This window comes from Pavona decussata, unplaced genomic scaffold, assembly GCF_977016875.1.
Source record: "Pavona decussata unplaced genomic scaffold, jaPavDecu1.1 SCAFFOLD_253, whole genome shotgun sequence".
Lineage (NCBI taxonomy): Eukaryota > Metazoa > Cnidaria > Anthozoa > Scleractinia > Agariciidae > Pavona > Pavona decussata.
Window position 1 is genome coordinate 913,412 of NW_028145656.1, and position 18,632 is coordinate 932,043.

The following is an 18,632-nucleotide window of genomic DNA, read 5'->3' on the forward strand; positions in this document are numbered from 1 at the left end:
GCTCCCATGAGTCTCCTGTAGCTCAGTGATAGAGCATCCGAACTAGTAATCGGAAGGTCTTAGGTTTGACTCCTGATAGGAACGCTCAGATTTTTTTCTGAGTATGCCTGTGTCACTTACTGATTAATTCATCATTCTCAAGACAAGAAAATTACTAGATCTTGCTGATTTCTCTTTACAAGAACAACCAGAACTCAATTCTGGTCACTATTTCTTGGGCAGGGTAATTAACGTCTCATATACCGTGGCCTGGAATTATTCCATTATACAATGAAAAAAATCACAAATAAAGATTATTATTATTATTATTATTATTATTATTATTATTATTATTATTATTATTATTATTCCAGTTTTTAATAAAAGGGTTTACTTCCTCCCCTCCCCATCCCCAAGGGGCTGTGGAATCTGTCAGAATGTTGCTGTAAATTTCATCATTACCCAGTCTGATGTTTTTTTGTTTTTGTTATCACAGGTCCTCCTTTCCACAACATGTGGGGAAATCGACATTGAGCTGTGGTCAAAAGAGGCTCCTAAAGCTTGCAGAAATTTTATCCAACTCTGCTTGGAGGGTTATTACGATGGCACCATTTTCCACAGGGTCGTCAAGGGTAAGAGTTGTGCATTTAAGGCTACTTTTCATTGGTCTGTTAAACTTTAAGCTGTTTAAAGATGCACAGTCTGTCACAGAGATTTTGCCGTATACAGTATCTTGGTTGTATAGTAAGTACTCAGATATTTAACAAAAGAATCTCTTTTCTAACTTGAAATTGTTCTTAGAGCACCTGGAGAAAAACGTGAAATGATTTAATAAGACAATCAGAATAATAAAGCAAGTGACACACTCGGACACCAACCCACGACCTGGCCAGTACCTTACGCATGCGCACAGCCATATCACTTGGGCAGTGGCAGCCATGGACAGCTGTTACGGCCTTGTTAGGCCTCATCAGCATGGCATAGCCGTCGGGCTGGTGTCCGAGTGTGTCACTTGCCTTAATTGATTGTAAAATGATTTCCCTGAGGGAATGAGGAAGAATTAACTTTTATCAGTTTTTAGCGATTTCTCCTGAATAAACAGGAAGAACTTGCAAATTATCCAAAAATTCAAATATATGCAATCAAGTTTCATACATGATAGCTGGTCTTTGTGCCAAAGTAGGGCTTATTCTGCTCAATTTCCATCTATCTTTCATGAAACTCCTCTAAGATTATGCTAAGACATAAATAAACTCACACTCATTATAAATGAGTATAAATGATGAGATATAAATAATGAATTATATAAATTCATTTTTACCCAGTTTTTCATAGGTTGGGGTTGTGTCTTGCATGGGTAGTATATCCTGTTCGCGCTAACCCTTTTGGTCTTGCTTTTCATACAGTGAAACCTCTATTAAGCGGACACCTTCGGGATCTTCCCAAGAGGACACTTAATAGAGGGTATCCGCTTAATAGAGGTTTTTAACGATAGAAATTAGCCAAATACAATTTATTTTAGTGTCCACGTCCGCTTAATAGAGGTGTCCGCTGAATAGGGGTTCGTTATAAAGGGAAATATAAGACGTTAATTTCGGGATCTGGCTTAGTGTCCACTTAATAGAGGGTGTCCGCTTAATTGGGGGTCCGCTTAATAGAGGTTTCACTGTATTTCTTTCTCTCATATTTATAATTTGCTGTTTATTAATTAATTAATTGACCAATAAAGCTGAAAGAACAAATTATTTAACAATTTTACACATACGAGCTCAAATTTCTGGCTCTTGTCCATTTTAGGGTTTTGTGTTCAAGGTGGCGACCCAACCGGTACAGGAATGGGTGAGTGAGAAAATGTTCTTTGAGATAATATTTATTCTTATTTATCATCTTAGCTAGGTCACGTCTTGAATTAAAGATTGTTAGTACTTCATGGAAATGTTTCCTTTCTGGAGTTTGCTGGGGAAGGTCGATACTACTTTCAACTGGAACATTAAAGGCCAATTTAAATCTTATGGTACAACTTTGTTGTATGCCACATGTTGACAACTAGCTTACAATACAAATTGTTTCATGTAAATCAAACTTGCAACTTGTTGTGTGCAACATGTAAAAAATGGTAAGATTTTTGAAAAAACAATTTAAGTGAAGACAAAGTTGAATGACAAGAGTTGTGTATGATTTTTTTTGTATGATGTGAACAGTATGTGCTACAGAAATGGCATGCGACAGCCGTAAGCAAAAATTGGACCTGCTACATCGGCCTTCAGATTACTGACTTTTTAAAGATTGCAGTGTTTTTCTTATTTTTCCTATTTTTGTTTTCAGGTGGAGAATCCATTTATGGCCAGCCATTCAAGGTGAGTTTAGTGAATAACAAATAATAAAAATAATGTGTTATAATAAAATTATTGTTTAAAAATTCTCAGGCCTTCACTTCCAAAGAGTCCTACACTGTAAGTCCCAAACTACCAACTGGTTTTTGCCAAGGGGTTAAACAAATTACACATAGTGTTGGATAAAATGGGAACTAACTTAGAGTAAGAGTGACCGTTGAATAAATTTATTTATTATAGTGTGACAGATCCCCTGCCTTCAAATCTTTGACTGTTTATTCATAAAAAAAAGATAGACATATTCATTTGGTTTCTGATAATTATATAGTATCCAGATGGAAGCAAATCATGATTCTTGCACAAGAAATCAACAGGTGCAGAAACAAAGAGCAGAAAAGATCCAACAAAACTGTGACATTTCTGACAAAAAATGCAGTTGATTTTTTGATATTTATTAAATAAAAACAAAGCTACTTGATAAGCATCCAGATGTAGGCAATCATGATTGAGCAAAAATTCAAGATGAGTATAAAAGCAAAGCAAAAAGGAAGTTAAAATTAGTCATGGTTCTGGGTTCATAATTCGTGACCTATTAATTATTACTGCTAAGCAATTGTCATTGTAGATGCAGTGTAGGTGGTTTGCAAGCAATCCCTGGAGATGCAAAAAAACAATGGTGTGGCAGCCATGCTGGGTGACAGAACTTCTTTGTTTTGTCATCCAACATGGCCATCATGCCATTGTCTTTTGCCTCTCCAGGGGTTAGTTGCAAGCCACCTATATGATATGAAACTGCCTGATGCCCTGGAATTCCATTCTCAGTGAAGCCTATCTAGACTGGGCTTTTTTTGTTGTCTGATGGGGGTGGGGGGGGGGGGGGCAGATTCCACCCCCTCCATAATTTTGCAAGTATAAAAGCTTTGACAATGAGGCGTAGAGGATAGATAGTACACCCAAAGATGTTTCCTTTGGGGTTTGCAGCAGGAAGTGATGACGTCATATGAATTTATGACCTAAATGCCCCTTTACCAAGAGCTAAATTCTCATAGAGTGAGTTGTATTAAATGACTGTGTAACCCACAGAGCGAACAATTGCAAAGTTTTGCTTGCTTCATGGTGATGAACTTTAACAATGCATAGCCCTTTGGAGACGCCTCCCCCAATTTCCCAAAACAAGCCAAAATCATTTCTTGTTATGAGTATCACAATATTGGTCCAGTATTGGCATTGGATTGAAAACAATCAGTCCCTTGTTATTCCAATCCTTGGTTATCATTGGACGGATATTTTGCTACGACAGCAAACGTCACATCGCCAATGCTTCATTTCAGAATGGCCAACGTTGTCAAGCAAGACCATCCTGACCATCCTCGGAGATCCAGGGACAGCTAGTCGGTTGGAAGGGATTTTCATGGGTTAAAGTTTACTACAAGAAAACTTTCACCCATGAAAATCCTTCCTTCCGACGGATGGAGCAAGACGTGCCGGAGGAAGAACGCGCAGAAATGTTGACCAATGTTATCGAACGGAAAAGAGTTTGCTTGAACGAAAAAAAAAAAAGAAGAAGAATAAACCGTCTTGAAACAGACAGGTTCTGGTTATATAAGCCGAGATCTTCGGCCAGATGAAAAGCTGCGCTCGCTAACCGGAAGTCGTACTGCGGAAGTCCAATCCAGTTTTCTTGACAATTTTATCGATAGGCCTGGTTACCTGGCTATTGCACCACTTTCGGTTTGATGTTTCGAAGGTTTTTGGAATTTGGCTTTTTTTATTGCGGTATTAAATTAGATAATCATCCGTAAGAATTTTATGGGTCCCTCGTACAGTGGAAAGAGTTAAACAAACTACTGGAAAACAACGCATGTCGTAGTGACTGACGACGTTCTCTGCCACCTTGTCGTAAAAGGTTGTTTTTAAAATCCGTGGCAAACCGTCTCTGATGCCCGACTAATCGATACGAACTGCTTCCTCGACCATCCTTGGCAAACATCTTAAAAGAAACTAAGGGACCACAAAGGCATGTATTGTTGCAGCGATGTGTTAGGCGATGAAGGAAGAAAAGTTCTAGAAGGTTGTGTAAAGGTCAAGATCTACGGAAGACCAGAGAACTTACAGAAATATGTTTGGAAGAAAGCTGTGGATCGATTAGAGAGGTGCTATGGGGGTTGGTTGCCTGCTGGATGGTTACCATATGACCATATGCGTTACAGCATGCTTCCCACTGAGTTCGATGAATATGGAAAACCAAATAAAGAGAAACTTTATGACATTATTGATGTCCACGACGGACTTGTTAGCTTTGACAAACTGCTTTATGTTGAGAAATACCCAAATCCTGGACCCAGGTATGATGAAATGAAAGAGTTGATTGACAAGAGAAGAGCTGATGTTGAAAGAGAATGCAAGGAAGCTGCTGATAACCCAGATAAACAATGCCAATATTCCTGGATTGTTGCGCAGCGCCGAGTGAGGGATTGCTTTGCTGGAAGCTTTGCCGGGGATGTAGGTTTGCTTGAACTTGAGCCTGAACATTCCCCGAATGAGCCTTACAGCATTATCGAAATTCATGATGCTGTTGTTCGTTGGGATGAAGCAAGTGTTTTTGGACAACTGTATTTCCAAGGTTATGATCACCATAATGATGGATGGTGGAAACAATCCAATCCACCGAGGGATGCTGTTGAAAAAGAGTTGTATGAAGCCAAATTTTGCTCTGATGACAAAATGTTGAGAGAATATTCTCGAAGTGAAGCAGAGAAACGAGTCAAGGATTGCTATCCTCGGTTTCGCTTTCCTCCAGGTGTAGAGGTACTTCCCATTAAAAAAGATAACAATTGTGTGATCTCTCCCATTTATAACATCTTTGATATTGACAAAGCAATTCAATGTTTGGATGAAAGGAAGCTTCTTCAGAAATATTCAGAAGGTGAAGGACCTGGGGGTTATGAACTGAACAGGTCAATTGATGCATATAGACGTGGAATAGAAGAGGAGTATCAAGAAGCTAAACATGGGTTACACAGGTATTCTAAGAGCGAAGCAGAGCAGAAGGTGAAAAATTGCTTTCCCAATAGTGGAATACGAGTGCGTGGCAGAGAAGTCTTTCCTTGTATAGAAGATGTAGCCAAGGACCCAAACAGCAACCAAATGTATGACATTTTTGATATTCACAAACTACTTTTGTGTCTTGACCAAAAAGAGGACAGTGAGGACTCTTAAGAAATATTGTGAACTAAATGAATCAGAAAACGGATTTCTAGCAGAAAGGGATGCTATTTTAAAGGAGTATCAGAAAGCCAAAAAGCGATTACATGAATATTCACGGAATGAGGCAGAATGCCGTGTGAGAGACTGTTTTGCAGGCACTAACCCATACGACTCAGACATATTCTCTACCAAAGAAGTGAAAGATGGGATCCCAAAGACCCAGCAGACATACAACATTTTTGAAATTAAAAATGCAATTGAATACTTTGATGGAAAAAAGTATCTTGATAGGTACCTCCCTGGTGAAGACAGTGATTCTAAATGGAGGAATGAAAAGGCAGATAAAGAGAGGGCTGAAATTGAAGAAGAGTATGCTGAAGCTACTAAGAAGATTGAAATTGAGCATGGTTCTGGTTTCATCATTCATGATCACTTCATTATAACTAACAAGCACGTCATTGAAGATGCATTTAATAATAAAACTATGGGAGACAAGTCTGAGTTGCAGGGACACTCGCACAGTAAGGCAGAGCAGAAGGTTAATGTGGTGAATGACATAACTAACCAGAATGACAACAGAAAGGAGATCTTTATTTCTAATGTAGCCATTGGAGTCGAGCTCCCTTGTGAGATCATCCACCATGATGCACGTAAGGATTTGGCCTTGCTTTACTGCACAGGCCTTAACTTAAGAGAAAATGGAATTTGCCCATTACAACTGTCGAACCACTCCTTGTTGCCAGGGATGCAAATTTTTTCATTTGGCTATCCCATGAGTCACAAAGGCAACAGTGCTGTTTTTGTAAATGGTTATGTTTCTGGTTCTGAGGAAACTTTCACTCATTTGTGTTCATCAGGTCATACAATGGCTGTTTTAAATTGTTCACTCAATCCTGGTAATTCTGGTGGCCCAGTTCTTTGTTGGGTCAAAGGTCAATTAAAGGTTGTCGGTATCGCAACACAAAAGCACTTTAAAGAGATTTTAACTTTGGAAGAGAGGACAAAAATTGAAAAAATACGCGATTCATTGCAAACCAGTGTTATTCCTAGTGTTTCAGATGAGGCTATAAAGTATGCATCATCCCTGCGCGAAAGTTCACACGAGTTTTGTCCAAGAGCCGATCCTTGCCAGACACCAATGTTTTTACTGACATTGAAATTATATGATGCCTTAGAGACTCATTCTCAGTTTAACTTGAGTAATGCAGTGCCAGGGCATTGCATGGTTGAGTTTGTTAAAGAGGTGCTCGAAAAATACAGTGGAGAGGGTAGAGAGGAGTTAGATGAGGTGGTTCGTTTGTCTGAGGATCATGTCAATGTTTTGCCTTCCGGGAACCACTCTGCCTCTGAATGCTGTGTTCAGTGAGGATAAAAACTCGTAGGTTCTGTAAATTTTTTGAAAGTTCAATTAGAGCGTGGTCTTTGTTCAAGCCAAAATATAGTGAGACAGTCAATCAGCATGCATACCTGCCAGCCATCGCAATTTAATTGGAATTGTTGTGATTTTTGTGCTCCCAAACGTAAAAAATTCGAACATTCGGGTTTTCTGTGAAGACGTAATTGCATTTAATCGTGAAGGATTTTTGAGTTGTTGTATATCCAAGTTTGCAAGGGGTTTTTAGGAAACTTTGTAATTTCACTAAATTTGATATGATTGGTTGATTTGTGAATTCAAGATGATTTTCTGTTTTGTGAGGAACACACAAAACTGCAATTTGCATGGTATTGTAAAAAGAAAAGGTTTGTTACTTTTGCTGTTGTTGTTAGAGCAGTCGTGGCATACCAGTAGTGTTGGACAAAATTTTTTCTTTCACTGGTGCAGTTATTTGGGTGGGGTAATCCCTGTTTCTTACTTTGTAAGGTTGGCAGGTACGAGTATCCAAGCTTTTATGTCAGTTGTTTTGTTTAACGAGTGCAGCATTAAACTGCTTAAATGCCTTTAGAAACATCTGTAGACATAATCCTCAACTGTCCTTAACATTGAGGAAAGCTACTGAGCAGTACATCCGTAGGTTATTTTTCTTTGTAGAAAATAAATGGTTCTCACATTTGAAAAACAGTTTAGTGTTGCTCCTAAGTGGCAATGGTTGAAGGTTTTATATTATCTGTTGAAGTTATATTCTTTAGAAGCAAAAAGCTTAATGCCTGTTTGATGAACTTTAAACAAATTTTTATGTAGATATCCTAGCTTGCCAAAGATAAAAACGATTGTAATTTTATCTCTAAACAATGTAATGAATTAAGTTTTTTAGCATTTTAAATTGTTAGAATTTTAGTTATGAGACAACTGATGTTTTAGGGTAACAGTTTATAATAATAATTATTTCTAAAGTCTGCTTTTATAGCTTACCCCTTAATCCGTAATATCAAAGAATAAATTCTCCTATCCTGTCTCTATACTATTCTTATAAAAGTAGTGGAGAGAGGGTTTTAAAATATCGAGAAAATTCACTTGGGTGATCATATCCTTAATTCTCATGACCTCAAAGGTTGAATAGGCATTGATATTACAAGGAGAAATTTGATGCTGATCACTGTTAGGGTTAATAGATGTACTTCTGTAAGCTACATATGACTTGTATTGTTGGCAATTTTGTATTTTTGGTCCATATACTACAACTGAATGATATGGTTGATTACATTTTGATTGACTTCAAATTCTTTGGTTAATGCTAGCTGTAACATTAGAGTTCTGACAGGAAATAAAGAGGCTGTACCGATAATAATTTTGTTATTCACATTCTTTTTGCAGTCCTACATTGCTTCCCTCTACCTAAATCCCGATAAAACACTGCTGCTCATGTTTTAAACATAATATTTTACTTCATGCTATGATAATTGCACTTGTAGCCTTGATCCCAGGGAAAGACTCCCATGTTAAAGTGATGGAGTGATTGCTGGAAATTTTGAAAAGAACTCCTGAATGGTACCAGAATTCTGTTTCAAGGGCGTGGTCCTCTGACATGACAGAAGTCAATTTAAGATGTTAGCACTCTAAGGGGTACCACGGTGTGAATTTTAACTTTCTTCATTTCAATTTTACTTCATTGGACCCACCCCACTCTAGAAATTCTAATTTAGCTTGCCATTAAAAAGTTGGCCTTCAAGCCCTTCCCCCTTGAACTCTCCAATGAAGGATACAGAAAGTTTTTGAAACTGCTCAACTGAGAGTTGAATTAACTGGTCCCTAAACAAGAATTATTGTTGCAAATCCAAATTTTAGATGTTCTGTCCTTTTCCTTAGGAAAAGAAGAAATCCAAACAAGTTGACTCGGATGATGACAGCGATGAAGAGGTATTTTTAAGGGAGGTGATGGGAGTGGACGTTTTGTCCATTATTTTTACTCCCCTGGGCCCAGTTGTTTGAAAGCCGTTTAACGCTAATCCACGATTAAAAGTCAACCGAGGTTTTCATCTCGCTCGTTAAGACTGTTTTTAAAATCTAATTTTAAGCTAATGGTAAAGAAAAGTCTAAGTCAAAACTGAGGGACAAAAATCTTTTTAAAGAATCTTTATTGGTTTGTAACTACACTGGAATCAAAGTTCCCGTTAATCCAGGATTAGCTTAATCAGGCTTTGAACAACTGGGCCCAGATGTAATCCCCTCACATGTATTTTGTAAGCCACATATTTGTGTACTTTAACCCGCATAAAAGTCCTATAAACTCATGACAATATAAACAAATTCTGACTGGATCAGTTGCTATTGCAACCATGCCCCCTCGCCATGTACCTCCCCCCCCCCTCCCCTGCCACCAAAGAAGTTTAAATTTTTTCTTTTCATAACCGCCCTTACAGCATCGTATTACCCACTTCTGGGTGTACAGAAAATGAAATAATTATGGTAATTCTACATCCTGGAAACACTTTGCATCGCCCAAAAACAAAAAATCCTTTTCATAAGAAGATGGAAAATTTAATACAGTCAGGTTAATTACAGTGTAATCTTAAAAAAGAACAAGGCTGATTTTACAGTCAGGGAAGGATATTTTCCAGGGTATGTTTGAGAGGGTATGTTTTACAAATTACATTCTGCCTAGCATCAGGTGTGTACAAAGGCACAGTTTTCTTCCTAGTCTATATTTTGTAGCTATGAATGATCCTGGCTTACAGTTGCCTTCTGCAGAATTTCGGATGTATGCAGCAAACATCTGAATGGCATATTCTCTTAACTGTTATCCATATATATTTCCTATGGTCCTGATTGGGAGAATCAAGACATTTTAATTTATCCTTGCTGATCAGTAACCAGTATCCCACAAGGCATCTAACCTGGAAGCATCATGTTCAAAAATTGTTGACAAGTTGGCAAACCTAGAATACTTTGAATGCTCTGCATGGTACAAAATGGCTTGACTTTTTATCCCATTAGTCTTTGCATGACTAGTTGTCCCTGCCCTCAAATACCCCAAGACAAGACATCTGGAAAAAGTTAATTTCCCATCCCAAGCTGACTTCCTGGACGGGGAGGGGGGGGATGGGGGGGGGGGGGGAGAGGGGGGGATGGGGGGGGGGGAGAGGAGGTCTTTTATTAGGAGTTGAATCATGCATAAATTGAAAAATGGGGAAGTCACCTTCAGACACTCAAGGCCCCATTACAACTCAGAAATATTGTTTTTTGAGGAGAATGGAAAATCAAAGTGCCTGGAAAATAAGATCTTGGAGTAAGGACAACAACCAGAAACCTCAATCCGCATGTGATGTTACTATCAGTCCAGGAATCTAACCCAGACCACTCTGGTGGGAGGCAAGTGCTCTTACCACTGCACCACTCTGTCCCCCCCCCCCCTACCCCCCTTCCCCAATAGGGCAGTTGTTACAGATTCAGAACCTTTGAGAGATTGTTAAGATAAGCATTTAAGATGATACGGCGTTTTTGGCGGTTGTTTAATATGCAGTCACCTTACCCCTCAAAAAAGGAAAGAAACTTAAAAAGGGGCATGTTGATCACTGTAACAAATGTCTTTATTGATGCAAGAATAGAAAAAAAGCCTGAAAATCAGTTGCATGTACAAATATTTATTACCAAAATATTGAAAACTGTTTGTAGCATTGCATAATTTACATAGCCTGGGGCTATTTATTTCTTTGGGATTACATTATTTTAATAGGGCATTATAGGTCAGTCATAGGAGTGCTTTAGTCAAGAACTAATGCGCCGATCAATTCTACATCCCCCCTCCCCCCCCCCCCCTTCGGGCATTTGACAAGCATTGTGCCGAGAGAGTGGAGAATTTCATCAGGGTGGGAAATTTAAACCAGATTTTTGTTCGGTTAGGAGGTTTTCAGGGGAGAGATTTCGCCGCCATTCATAAAGGTTTATGTCTGTTTTTGATTGATTAAAGCTGAAAATTCGTCTCTGAGGAGAGGCCTTGGAATACTTAAGAGTAGGGCATTTGAACCACTTTTGACCCCGGGAGGGGGGAATTTGAACAGTCTAATTTTCAAAAGTTCAAATGCCGGGAGAGCCAGGGTTGCCCTGTGGTGGGGTTGGGTGTGTGTGTGTTGGGGGGGGGGGGGGGGGGCAGAAGCTTTGGCCTTGAGGACCTTGAAGCACTTGTGGGTAGGGAATTTGAACGGCTTTGTGGCCCCTGTGAGGCGGGAATTTGGGCACTTTAATTTTCAAAAGTTCAAATGCCAGGTGGGGGGAGGGAGGTGCCACGGGGGAACGTTGAAGTTTCAAATTGATCAACGCACAATATGGTTCGTTCGGGTAAAGAGATTGATACTAGAGCAAGAAGGCAAAGGGGAGAATCAGTCTTCAAATCTTCTTCTTTTTTATAGAAATATTGTTCTACTTTTCTTATAGAGTACTGAAGGAAAAGATTTTGACTTGCGCATGCGTGATGAAGTGAGAAATAAATTAAAGAAAAGAAAAACAGAAGATGATGAAAATGATGACCTCGATGAAAAAACAGCGAAAAACGAGTTTGGAAAAAGGTTGGTACAACAGAAAAAATACGCAAACATTCAAAATATAATCCCAGGCGTTACGATTAGTCAGTCAGTAAGTAAAGTATTAATTTAACGAGGGTAGCACTTAATAGCTCAAATCTAACGAACCTGTGGCCCTGCAAATTACAGTATACAATAATAAATGTACATTAAATTGCAAACTAAAAATAATGATACAATAATTTATGCCAAAAAGGAATTTTTAAAAGACTTTCTTTCAGTGAGTTTTTATTTATTTATTTATCTGTTTATTTGCTTATTTATATATAATGGTAATTGAACTGAGTGGAATGCAATTTAGTCTGAAATCATAATCGAATGAGCGCGCAGCGCGAGTTTGATTTGAAATCACAAACATGATTTCAGACCAAAATTGCACGACACAAAGTTCAATTACCACTTTATTACACCTATTTTGAAATTACAGAGTATCATTGACAATATTAATATTCTATTTTTGTTACTTCATTTCCATTTTGATGGGCTAAAGAAAGGATGCGATTTAGAGCAAAAAATGGTGCAATTTGGGAATAAATCGCACTGTTGAGAGCCAATCAGATTACAAGCATCACCAGTGATTTCAAAATGGGTGTAATAAATAATTTTATTACACCAGGGCCGGGTTGTTCGAAAGCCGATTAACGCTAATCCACGATTAAAAGTTAACTGAGGTTTTCAACTCGCTCATTAAAAATGATTTTAAAGGCTCATTTTAAGTTACAGTCAACCCAGGTCACGCGTGAACGATATTTTTAAAATTTGAACGGAGTTTTGAAATTTACATGTCAGTTTTGAAAATCGCCAACGAGATTTCAGAGTTCCCGTATAAATTTCCCTAGCTTATTGACGGTATAAAGCTATGAATTTTTCTTTACACTGCAAAATTGAATATTTCAAGAATAACAATTGTTTCCCAAGTATTTTGATTCTTTCTTTTCAGTTATTGCGTCTTTTTCGGAACGATTTCCAGAGAAATGTCCAACACTCCATTCACGCGTCGGACATTACAAAGGGAAATTCGAATGTTCATTTCATTCTTGGAAATACTGTTCACGCGTGACCTGGGTTGACTGTAATGGTAAAGAAAAGTCTAAGGCAAGACTTAGTGACAAAAATCTTTTGGACGACTCCTTATGGATTAGTAATATACTCTAATCAAAGTTCACGTTAACCCAGGATTAGCTTAATCGGGCTTTGAACAACTCGGATTACAGTACATTTGTTACACTACTATTGAATTGTACTGCAGTACAGTTACAACAATTGCATGAAATAATTACATTTCAGTACAATTTTAAAGCGAAAAGGAAATGTAGGATTAGTATACTTACAAAGTTACAGAAAAGTTTAGGGCTGTTTCGTTTTCCATGTCATCTTCCCAAAAGTTTCGCCAGAATTGTAGGAATATCACTACTCTCCCTGGATGGGATGGTAGTCCATCACAGGATACCCAGCATGAAGTGACTAGGAGTATTACTACTCCCCCCTGGATGGGATGCTAGTCCATCACAGGTGTCCAGCATGAAGTGACTAGGAGTATTACTACTCCCCCCTGGATGGGATGCTAGTCCATCACAGGGGTACCCGCAGCAGTATGTAACCAGTAGCCATTTATTTACCTGGGTGAGACAGTTGCCATGGAAACTAAGTTCAGTTAATCTCCATGGTAACCGATCCGCCAATGACAGTATCAACCTATTCAGTATTGTTGTTTAAAGCTCTTTTGAATTTTTCTTTTCAGCAAACAGGAAGCAGCCCGTGCAGAATATAAACGTTTAAAGCGGGAGATGATGGACACGAAAAAAAAGAAGGAGAATGAAGGAGAAAAACACTCAGGTAGGAGGTCGAAAAACGCAAAAAAATCACGCCTGTTCTGCATAGCCTGCGTGGCCGGCGTAATCGGGGAAGGGGAAGGGGAGCGAGGGAGGCGAGAAAAAATAAGAGGGATTTTTTCTCGCCTCCCTCGCTCCCCTTCCCCTTCCCCGATTACGCCGGTCACGCAGGCTAGTTCTGCAGGCTAAGTACAAAATTGAATTTATTATATGTACATGCATAGAATGCCACTGAGAAAAAACTGTAACAGAATAATTAAAGATACGTGACAATGTGTAACTATAAGTACTTGATAAAATATGAGCGGGAGATCTGTCTGGGCGTTTACCGTAGAAATCACCATGATTAGACTCCAAAATGATTCCAAAAAGGTGTTACCTTTGAAGTTAAAAATAACACGTGGGAATCAATCCTCGGACTATAATTTCAGTAGAACCCGATTTACGACCTCCAAGTATAATTACGAAGATTTGCCAGTTGAGCCAGTGGTTTTGACGACTAATTTTTTGTGGCACATAAGGAAACTCAGTTTTTTTCTTATTTTGGAAACTCCGTTAATCGACTTAATCGGACCAACTCGTTAATGCAATCGACTACCACGTTTTAAAATCTCTGAATGCTATTTTCATTAACAAGGGTCTACAAAATTTTTCCTTGATATAAACGCAACTTCAGGCACTGTAATAACAGAGAATAACATTGATTTGCACTGTTACCAATTTCTTACGCGATAAATCTGGACAGAAAATTGGCATTTTTGTCTCGCGGGCAACCATCTTTGTTTTGTGAAACGGAAACGAGGCTGTGACGTCACACTAGACAAGGATTGAAAGATGGCCTAAATGACAAAAACAAGGATCAAGTTTTTTATTCGCGAGTTCTTCTTGGAAACATAAATTTTTCCCTGCAGTGCATCTTCTGCCATCCCACGTGAGACAACTCGGCTAATTCTATATCAGTTTTTAAAATACATTTTCTTTCCTTTCAATCGTTTATTTGATCAGCCTTTTTTGTTTACCCTTCATTTCCTTGGGTTTTTACGACTAATCTCGATACAATATAATGCCTTTTTTTTTTTCTCGAGTTGCGTTTCTGTTTCGTTGAAAACCTGAGGCCTTCTAAGAAAAGGTTCCTGTTGCGAAATCATCAGCTTTTCAGTCAAGAATACGGCATTTGAAAGTTCCCACAGAATCTCTAACTACGCTTTAATATTTCAATGGAGAACTTTCATTGTAAATCAAGAGCGGTTGAGTAACAAAGATCCAGCTATAATTACCACACCTTCGCCCCAATTTGTTTATCCGGCACTGGTGGTTCAGTGGTAGAATTCTCGCCTGCCACGCGGGAGGCCCGGGTTCGATTCCCGGCCAGTGCACTGAATATATTTTTCTTTTTTGTTTGTGTCTGTCTGGAAAATTTGTTTTGTTTTGTTTGACTTTTTGCTTTATTTTATTGTTTTTTTAAATTACCCTTTTTTGCTGAACTATTGTAAAGCGTACATGAATTTCTGTTTTTGTCCTGACCTAAGAAATATTACCCGTCGAACCTTTTCCCCTCATTTAGCCATTGAAGTCAGTATTAAATTAGATCGATCTTTTAAACTGTAAAAAACCCTCTCCAGCCTCCAAGATATATATGTAACAGCGAAATACTGAAAGCACGAACGCGAAAATTTAGCGCACGAGAAATGGGGTGTTCCCGCCCCCTTTCTTAAGGGAGCTTTAGCAACGGCGACCGCAACGAGAACATCTGAAAAACAATAGGCTTAATAACCAAAACAACAACTCTGTACGTGCATTACACTTCTTGGTACATTTCTTTGCCATCACTACACAACTAGAACGTGAAATTTCCTAATGGGGCGTTTTGAATTGTGGAGGACGAAAACACACGACGACGAATTTCATTTCCTTTCTCTGCTTTTCGATCACTTACTACCTTTAAACCAATCATGTTTCATTCCGATGGTGGAGCAGGGATGGCGCAGTGCTGAAAGCACTCGCCTTCCACCAATCTAGCCCAGGTTCGATTCCCGGCGTTGATGTCATATGTGGGTTGAGTCTGTTGCTGGGGCTCGACCCTGCTTCAAGGGCTTTTCTCCGTTTTCTCAGGTTTTCCTCCCTCCACTAAAACCAACACTTCCAAATTCCAATTCGATCCGAAAAGAACAGACACCTCAAAGGGGAACTGCCACGGCGATTTTGCTTTATTTTTGTCAAAAACGCTCGAATGTTTGACAAAGAACCTGCAATTTTTGTAACATGAAGTTGCTCTTACAACACCGGGAAGAAAATATTAGGGTTTTTCTTCTAGGAAGAACAAACAGTTTGTAGCGACTTCTCTAAAATACACAAGAAGAACTTGAAAAAATTTGGCCAATTCCACTTCCATCCTAGCCATCCGCAGCCAAACATAATGTGTGCACTAGTAGGTTTATTGTTAACAAAACTAAACCATTATTTTTTAAAATGATTCCATTGAAACAAATACGTTTTTTGGCTACTCATAGTGACACAAAAAAAATAGGTCACACGGCCCCTTTAAAATCGAGTTTCTCAGAGCTCTTTCTTGCTCCGTGGGTAAAAAAAATACGTTTACGTTCTTTTTTGTTTGTTTATTTGTTTTTGTCGTTGATCAGAGTCAAAAGAATCAGACGTGTTGGCAGCGTTTCATGCCGAACAAGTGTCCTACCTTGAAAAGAAGAAAGCGGCACAGAAAAGGAAAGGCGAAGGACGAGATGAACAGGTAACAAGTCTGTCTTTTGAAATACGTCATTTTGTGTTATCATGCAACGCATTCCCTCCAGTTACTTTCACGCACCAGAAGTCCATCATGAAATGACGACATTTAAGGTTTTGAGGAGAACGTGAACGCAAGACGGTGAATATTTCATTCTCTTTCTTAACTGCTGTAAGTAGCCAGCTTTCTTCACAACACTTTGCTCCTTCACAAAACTTAAATTTCCTTTGGTGATTGGCCTTAACTTGAACGCCGTTCTTACCAATTTGGTTCCTGGATAGTTCGCCATTTTTGTAAAAGTTGAGCGAGTTGAACTAATCGCGAAGTAGCACAAATGAAATAAAGATATATTTTCAGGTAACATTTTCGTTGACGTTGCCGTCGTCGTTGCTTAAGCTCCCCAATGAGTTAAATGGGGTGATAATTAACGAGAACTTACAAAGCTTTACAAGGGCTCATACACTCGCTTAAAAGGACCTTCAGTAGAGACATTAGGGAGCTTTAGCAGCGACGACGGCAACGGCAACGAGAACGCCAAAAGAGCAACAGGCTTCCCCAAAACAACAACTCTGCACGTGCATTACACTTTTGATACATTTCTTTGCCGTCACTGCACGACTAGGACGTGAAATTTCCCGATAAGACGTTTTGTGGAGGACGTAAACACACGACAAAGAATTTGTCTTTCTCTTTCTAAACTTGGGTGCGGTCTCCAAGAATTCATCTCGAGGAAATTTTACGTACGTTTGACATTTAAAGCGAGTTGGAATAATCGCGACGACGTTTCAAAAAACGCGAATCCATTTTAATAGTGACGTTTTCGCTAACGTCGTAGAAGCGGCTTTAAAGTTCAGCAAGAGAAAGGGAAAATTAATCATCATGTTTTCACGTTGTACATAAAACCTTGATTGTTGTCATTTCACCTCGTTAGGGACTTAACGAATGCAAGACGGTAACGCCAATGAAAGCGTTATTTGAAAATAACTTTATTTTGTTTGTGCTACTTCGCGATTATTTTTAACTCGTTCAACTTTTACAGAAACGACAAACTACCCAGAAACCAAATTGGTAAGAGCGGCGTTCAAGTTAAGAAAGAGAATGAAAAAGTCACCTTCTTTTGTTCACCTTCTCCACAAAACCTTGAATTTGATCATTTCACGTTGTTGTTTTGCAGAGGACGGCAAAGAAATGTACCAAAATGTAAAACGCACGTGCAGAGCGATTGTTTTTGCTCATTAAACCTATTGTTTTGCAACGTTGTCGTTGCTGTCGCTGTCGTCGTTGCTTAAGCTCCCTTAAACTTTCAGAGGACGGCAGAGAAATTTACCAAAACCTAAAACGCACATGCAGAGCGATTGTTTTTGCCTTTTGTTTTGTGGCCTTGTCGTTGCCGTCGCCGTCGTGTTTTCGCAAGGTCCCTGTTGTTTGGCAGAGGAAGACAAAGAATTGTACTAAAGTTTATAACGCACGTGCTGCACGTGCAGAGCCAGTGTTTTGCTAATTAAAACTATTGTTCGTTGCAGTTCTCGTCGTCGCTGCTTAAGATCCCTTTTGTTTGAGCGCGTTCCCTATTTCCCTTTTCTCTTCCCATTTCTAGCGCTTGCTACGCAGGCTAATGTACACCTATCACGTGCTTGCTTCTACCTCCGTGCGCTATCCAAGAGTTTCAATCTACTAGATTTTTGCGGGGAGCAAAGATTGCGCAGTGGTGAGAGCACTCACCTCCCACTAATGTGGCCTGGGTTCGGTTCCCGGACTCAACGTCATATGCGGGTTGAGTTTGTTGTTGATTCTCGTCCTTGCTCCGAGAGGTTTTTCTCTGGGTGTTCCGGTTTTCCTCTCTCCTACATTTCCAAATTTCAATTCGATGTGGAATCTGAAGGTCACAGGTTTGTGAGTCGTAACAGACTGTTTCGTGTCACCCTCGTTTAGCAAAGTTGATTTGATTTGATTTAAAGGCCTGTTTATTTGACCAGCCGCAAGTTGTACACGCCGTAGTGAACTCAAACACCCTCAAAGAGTTGAAATTTGGTGAAATTCCTGAAAATCGGTGGATATTCGACAAAGGTTGTTTGCTCACTTTTATTTTCAAGCCTTCTCAGTCACCAGCTCTCTGAAAAAACTATGAATCTGTATATATTTTATAGGATTTCCCGGGAAGAATCGATAAGACTTCAAATTCTCTCGCTTGTTTGCCATGGAACTCGTGTCCTTTCGGAGACTCTTCACTGCCTTTTCAAAATTTCAAATTGTGCTCAAAGTTTTAAAACAGTCGACGAAGTTTTAAACTTTGTTGTATTGCCCGTGTGTCTATCAGCCATTGAAAAGCGCTTTTTTTCTCTTGATTGTCTTGTTTGTTTTCCATGTAGAACTTAGCGTTGCTGGCCTCTTTTCAAGCCAAACTACAGCAGTCAGAGGAAGAAGAAGAAGACGAAAATGAAGACAAGGAAAACGAGAACACAAACGAAGAAGAAGATGACACAGGATGGTAAGAATCACTCCTGCACCTGATCAGCCGACCATAAAGGCCAAGTTTTAATTGTACGGGCAACATTTTCTTTGTAACTTGTCGCGCAACAATGTTGC

General features: G+C 39.1%; 2 protein-coding genes and 1 non-coding gene across 5 annotated transcripts in view; all 3 read left to right on the forward strand.

The window, feature by feature from the left end:
- LOC146456933 (spliceosome-associated protein CWC27 homolog) overlaps positions 1 to 18,632 on the forward strand; it is a 157,353-nt gene that overhangs the window by 76,358 nt on the left and 62,363 nt on the right. The gene's annotated exons all lie outside the window — the stretch shown is intronic.
- On the forward strand, positions 4,094 to 5,677 carry LOC146456939 (uncharacterized). Of its 2 annotated transcripts, XM_085092542.1 has the most exons (2): positions 4,094 to 5,400; positions 5,431 to 5,677. In XM_085092542.1, the coding sequence occupies exons 1-2, from the start codon at positions 4,332 to 4,334 to the stop codon at positions 5,529 to 5,531; spliced, it is 1,170 nt and encodes a 389-aa protein (XP_084948668.1). In that variant the 5' UTR covers positions 4,094 to 4,331; the 3' UTR covers positions 5,532 to 5,677. The 2 variants fall into 2 exon arrangements, with proteins under 2 accessions (XP_084948668.1, XP_084948667.1); XM_085092541.1 differs by having other exon boundaries at positions 4,095 to 5,677.
- Positions 14,612 to 14,682, forward strand: Trnag-gcc (transfer RNA glycine (anticodon GCC)). Its single transcript has one exon. It is a non-coding gene; the product is annotated as a tRNA-Gly (tRNA).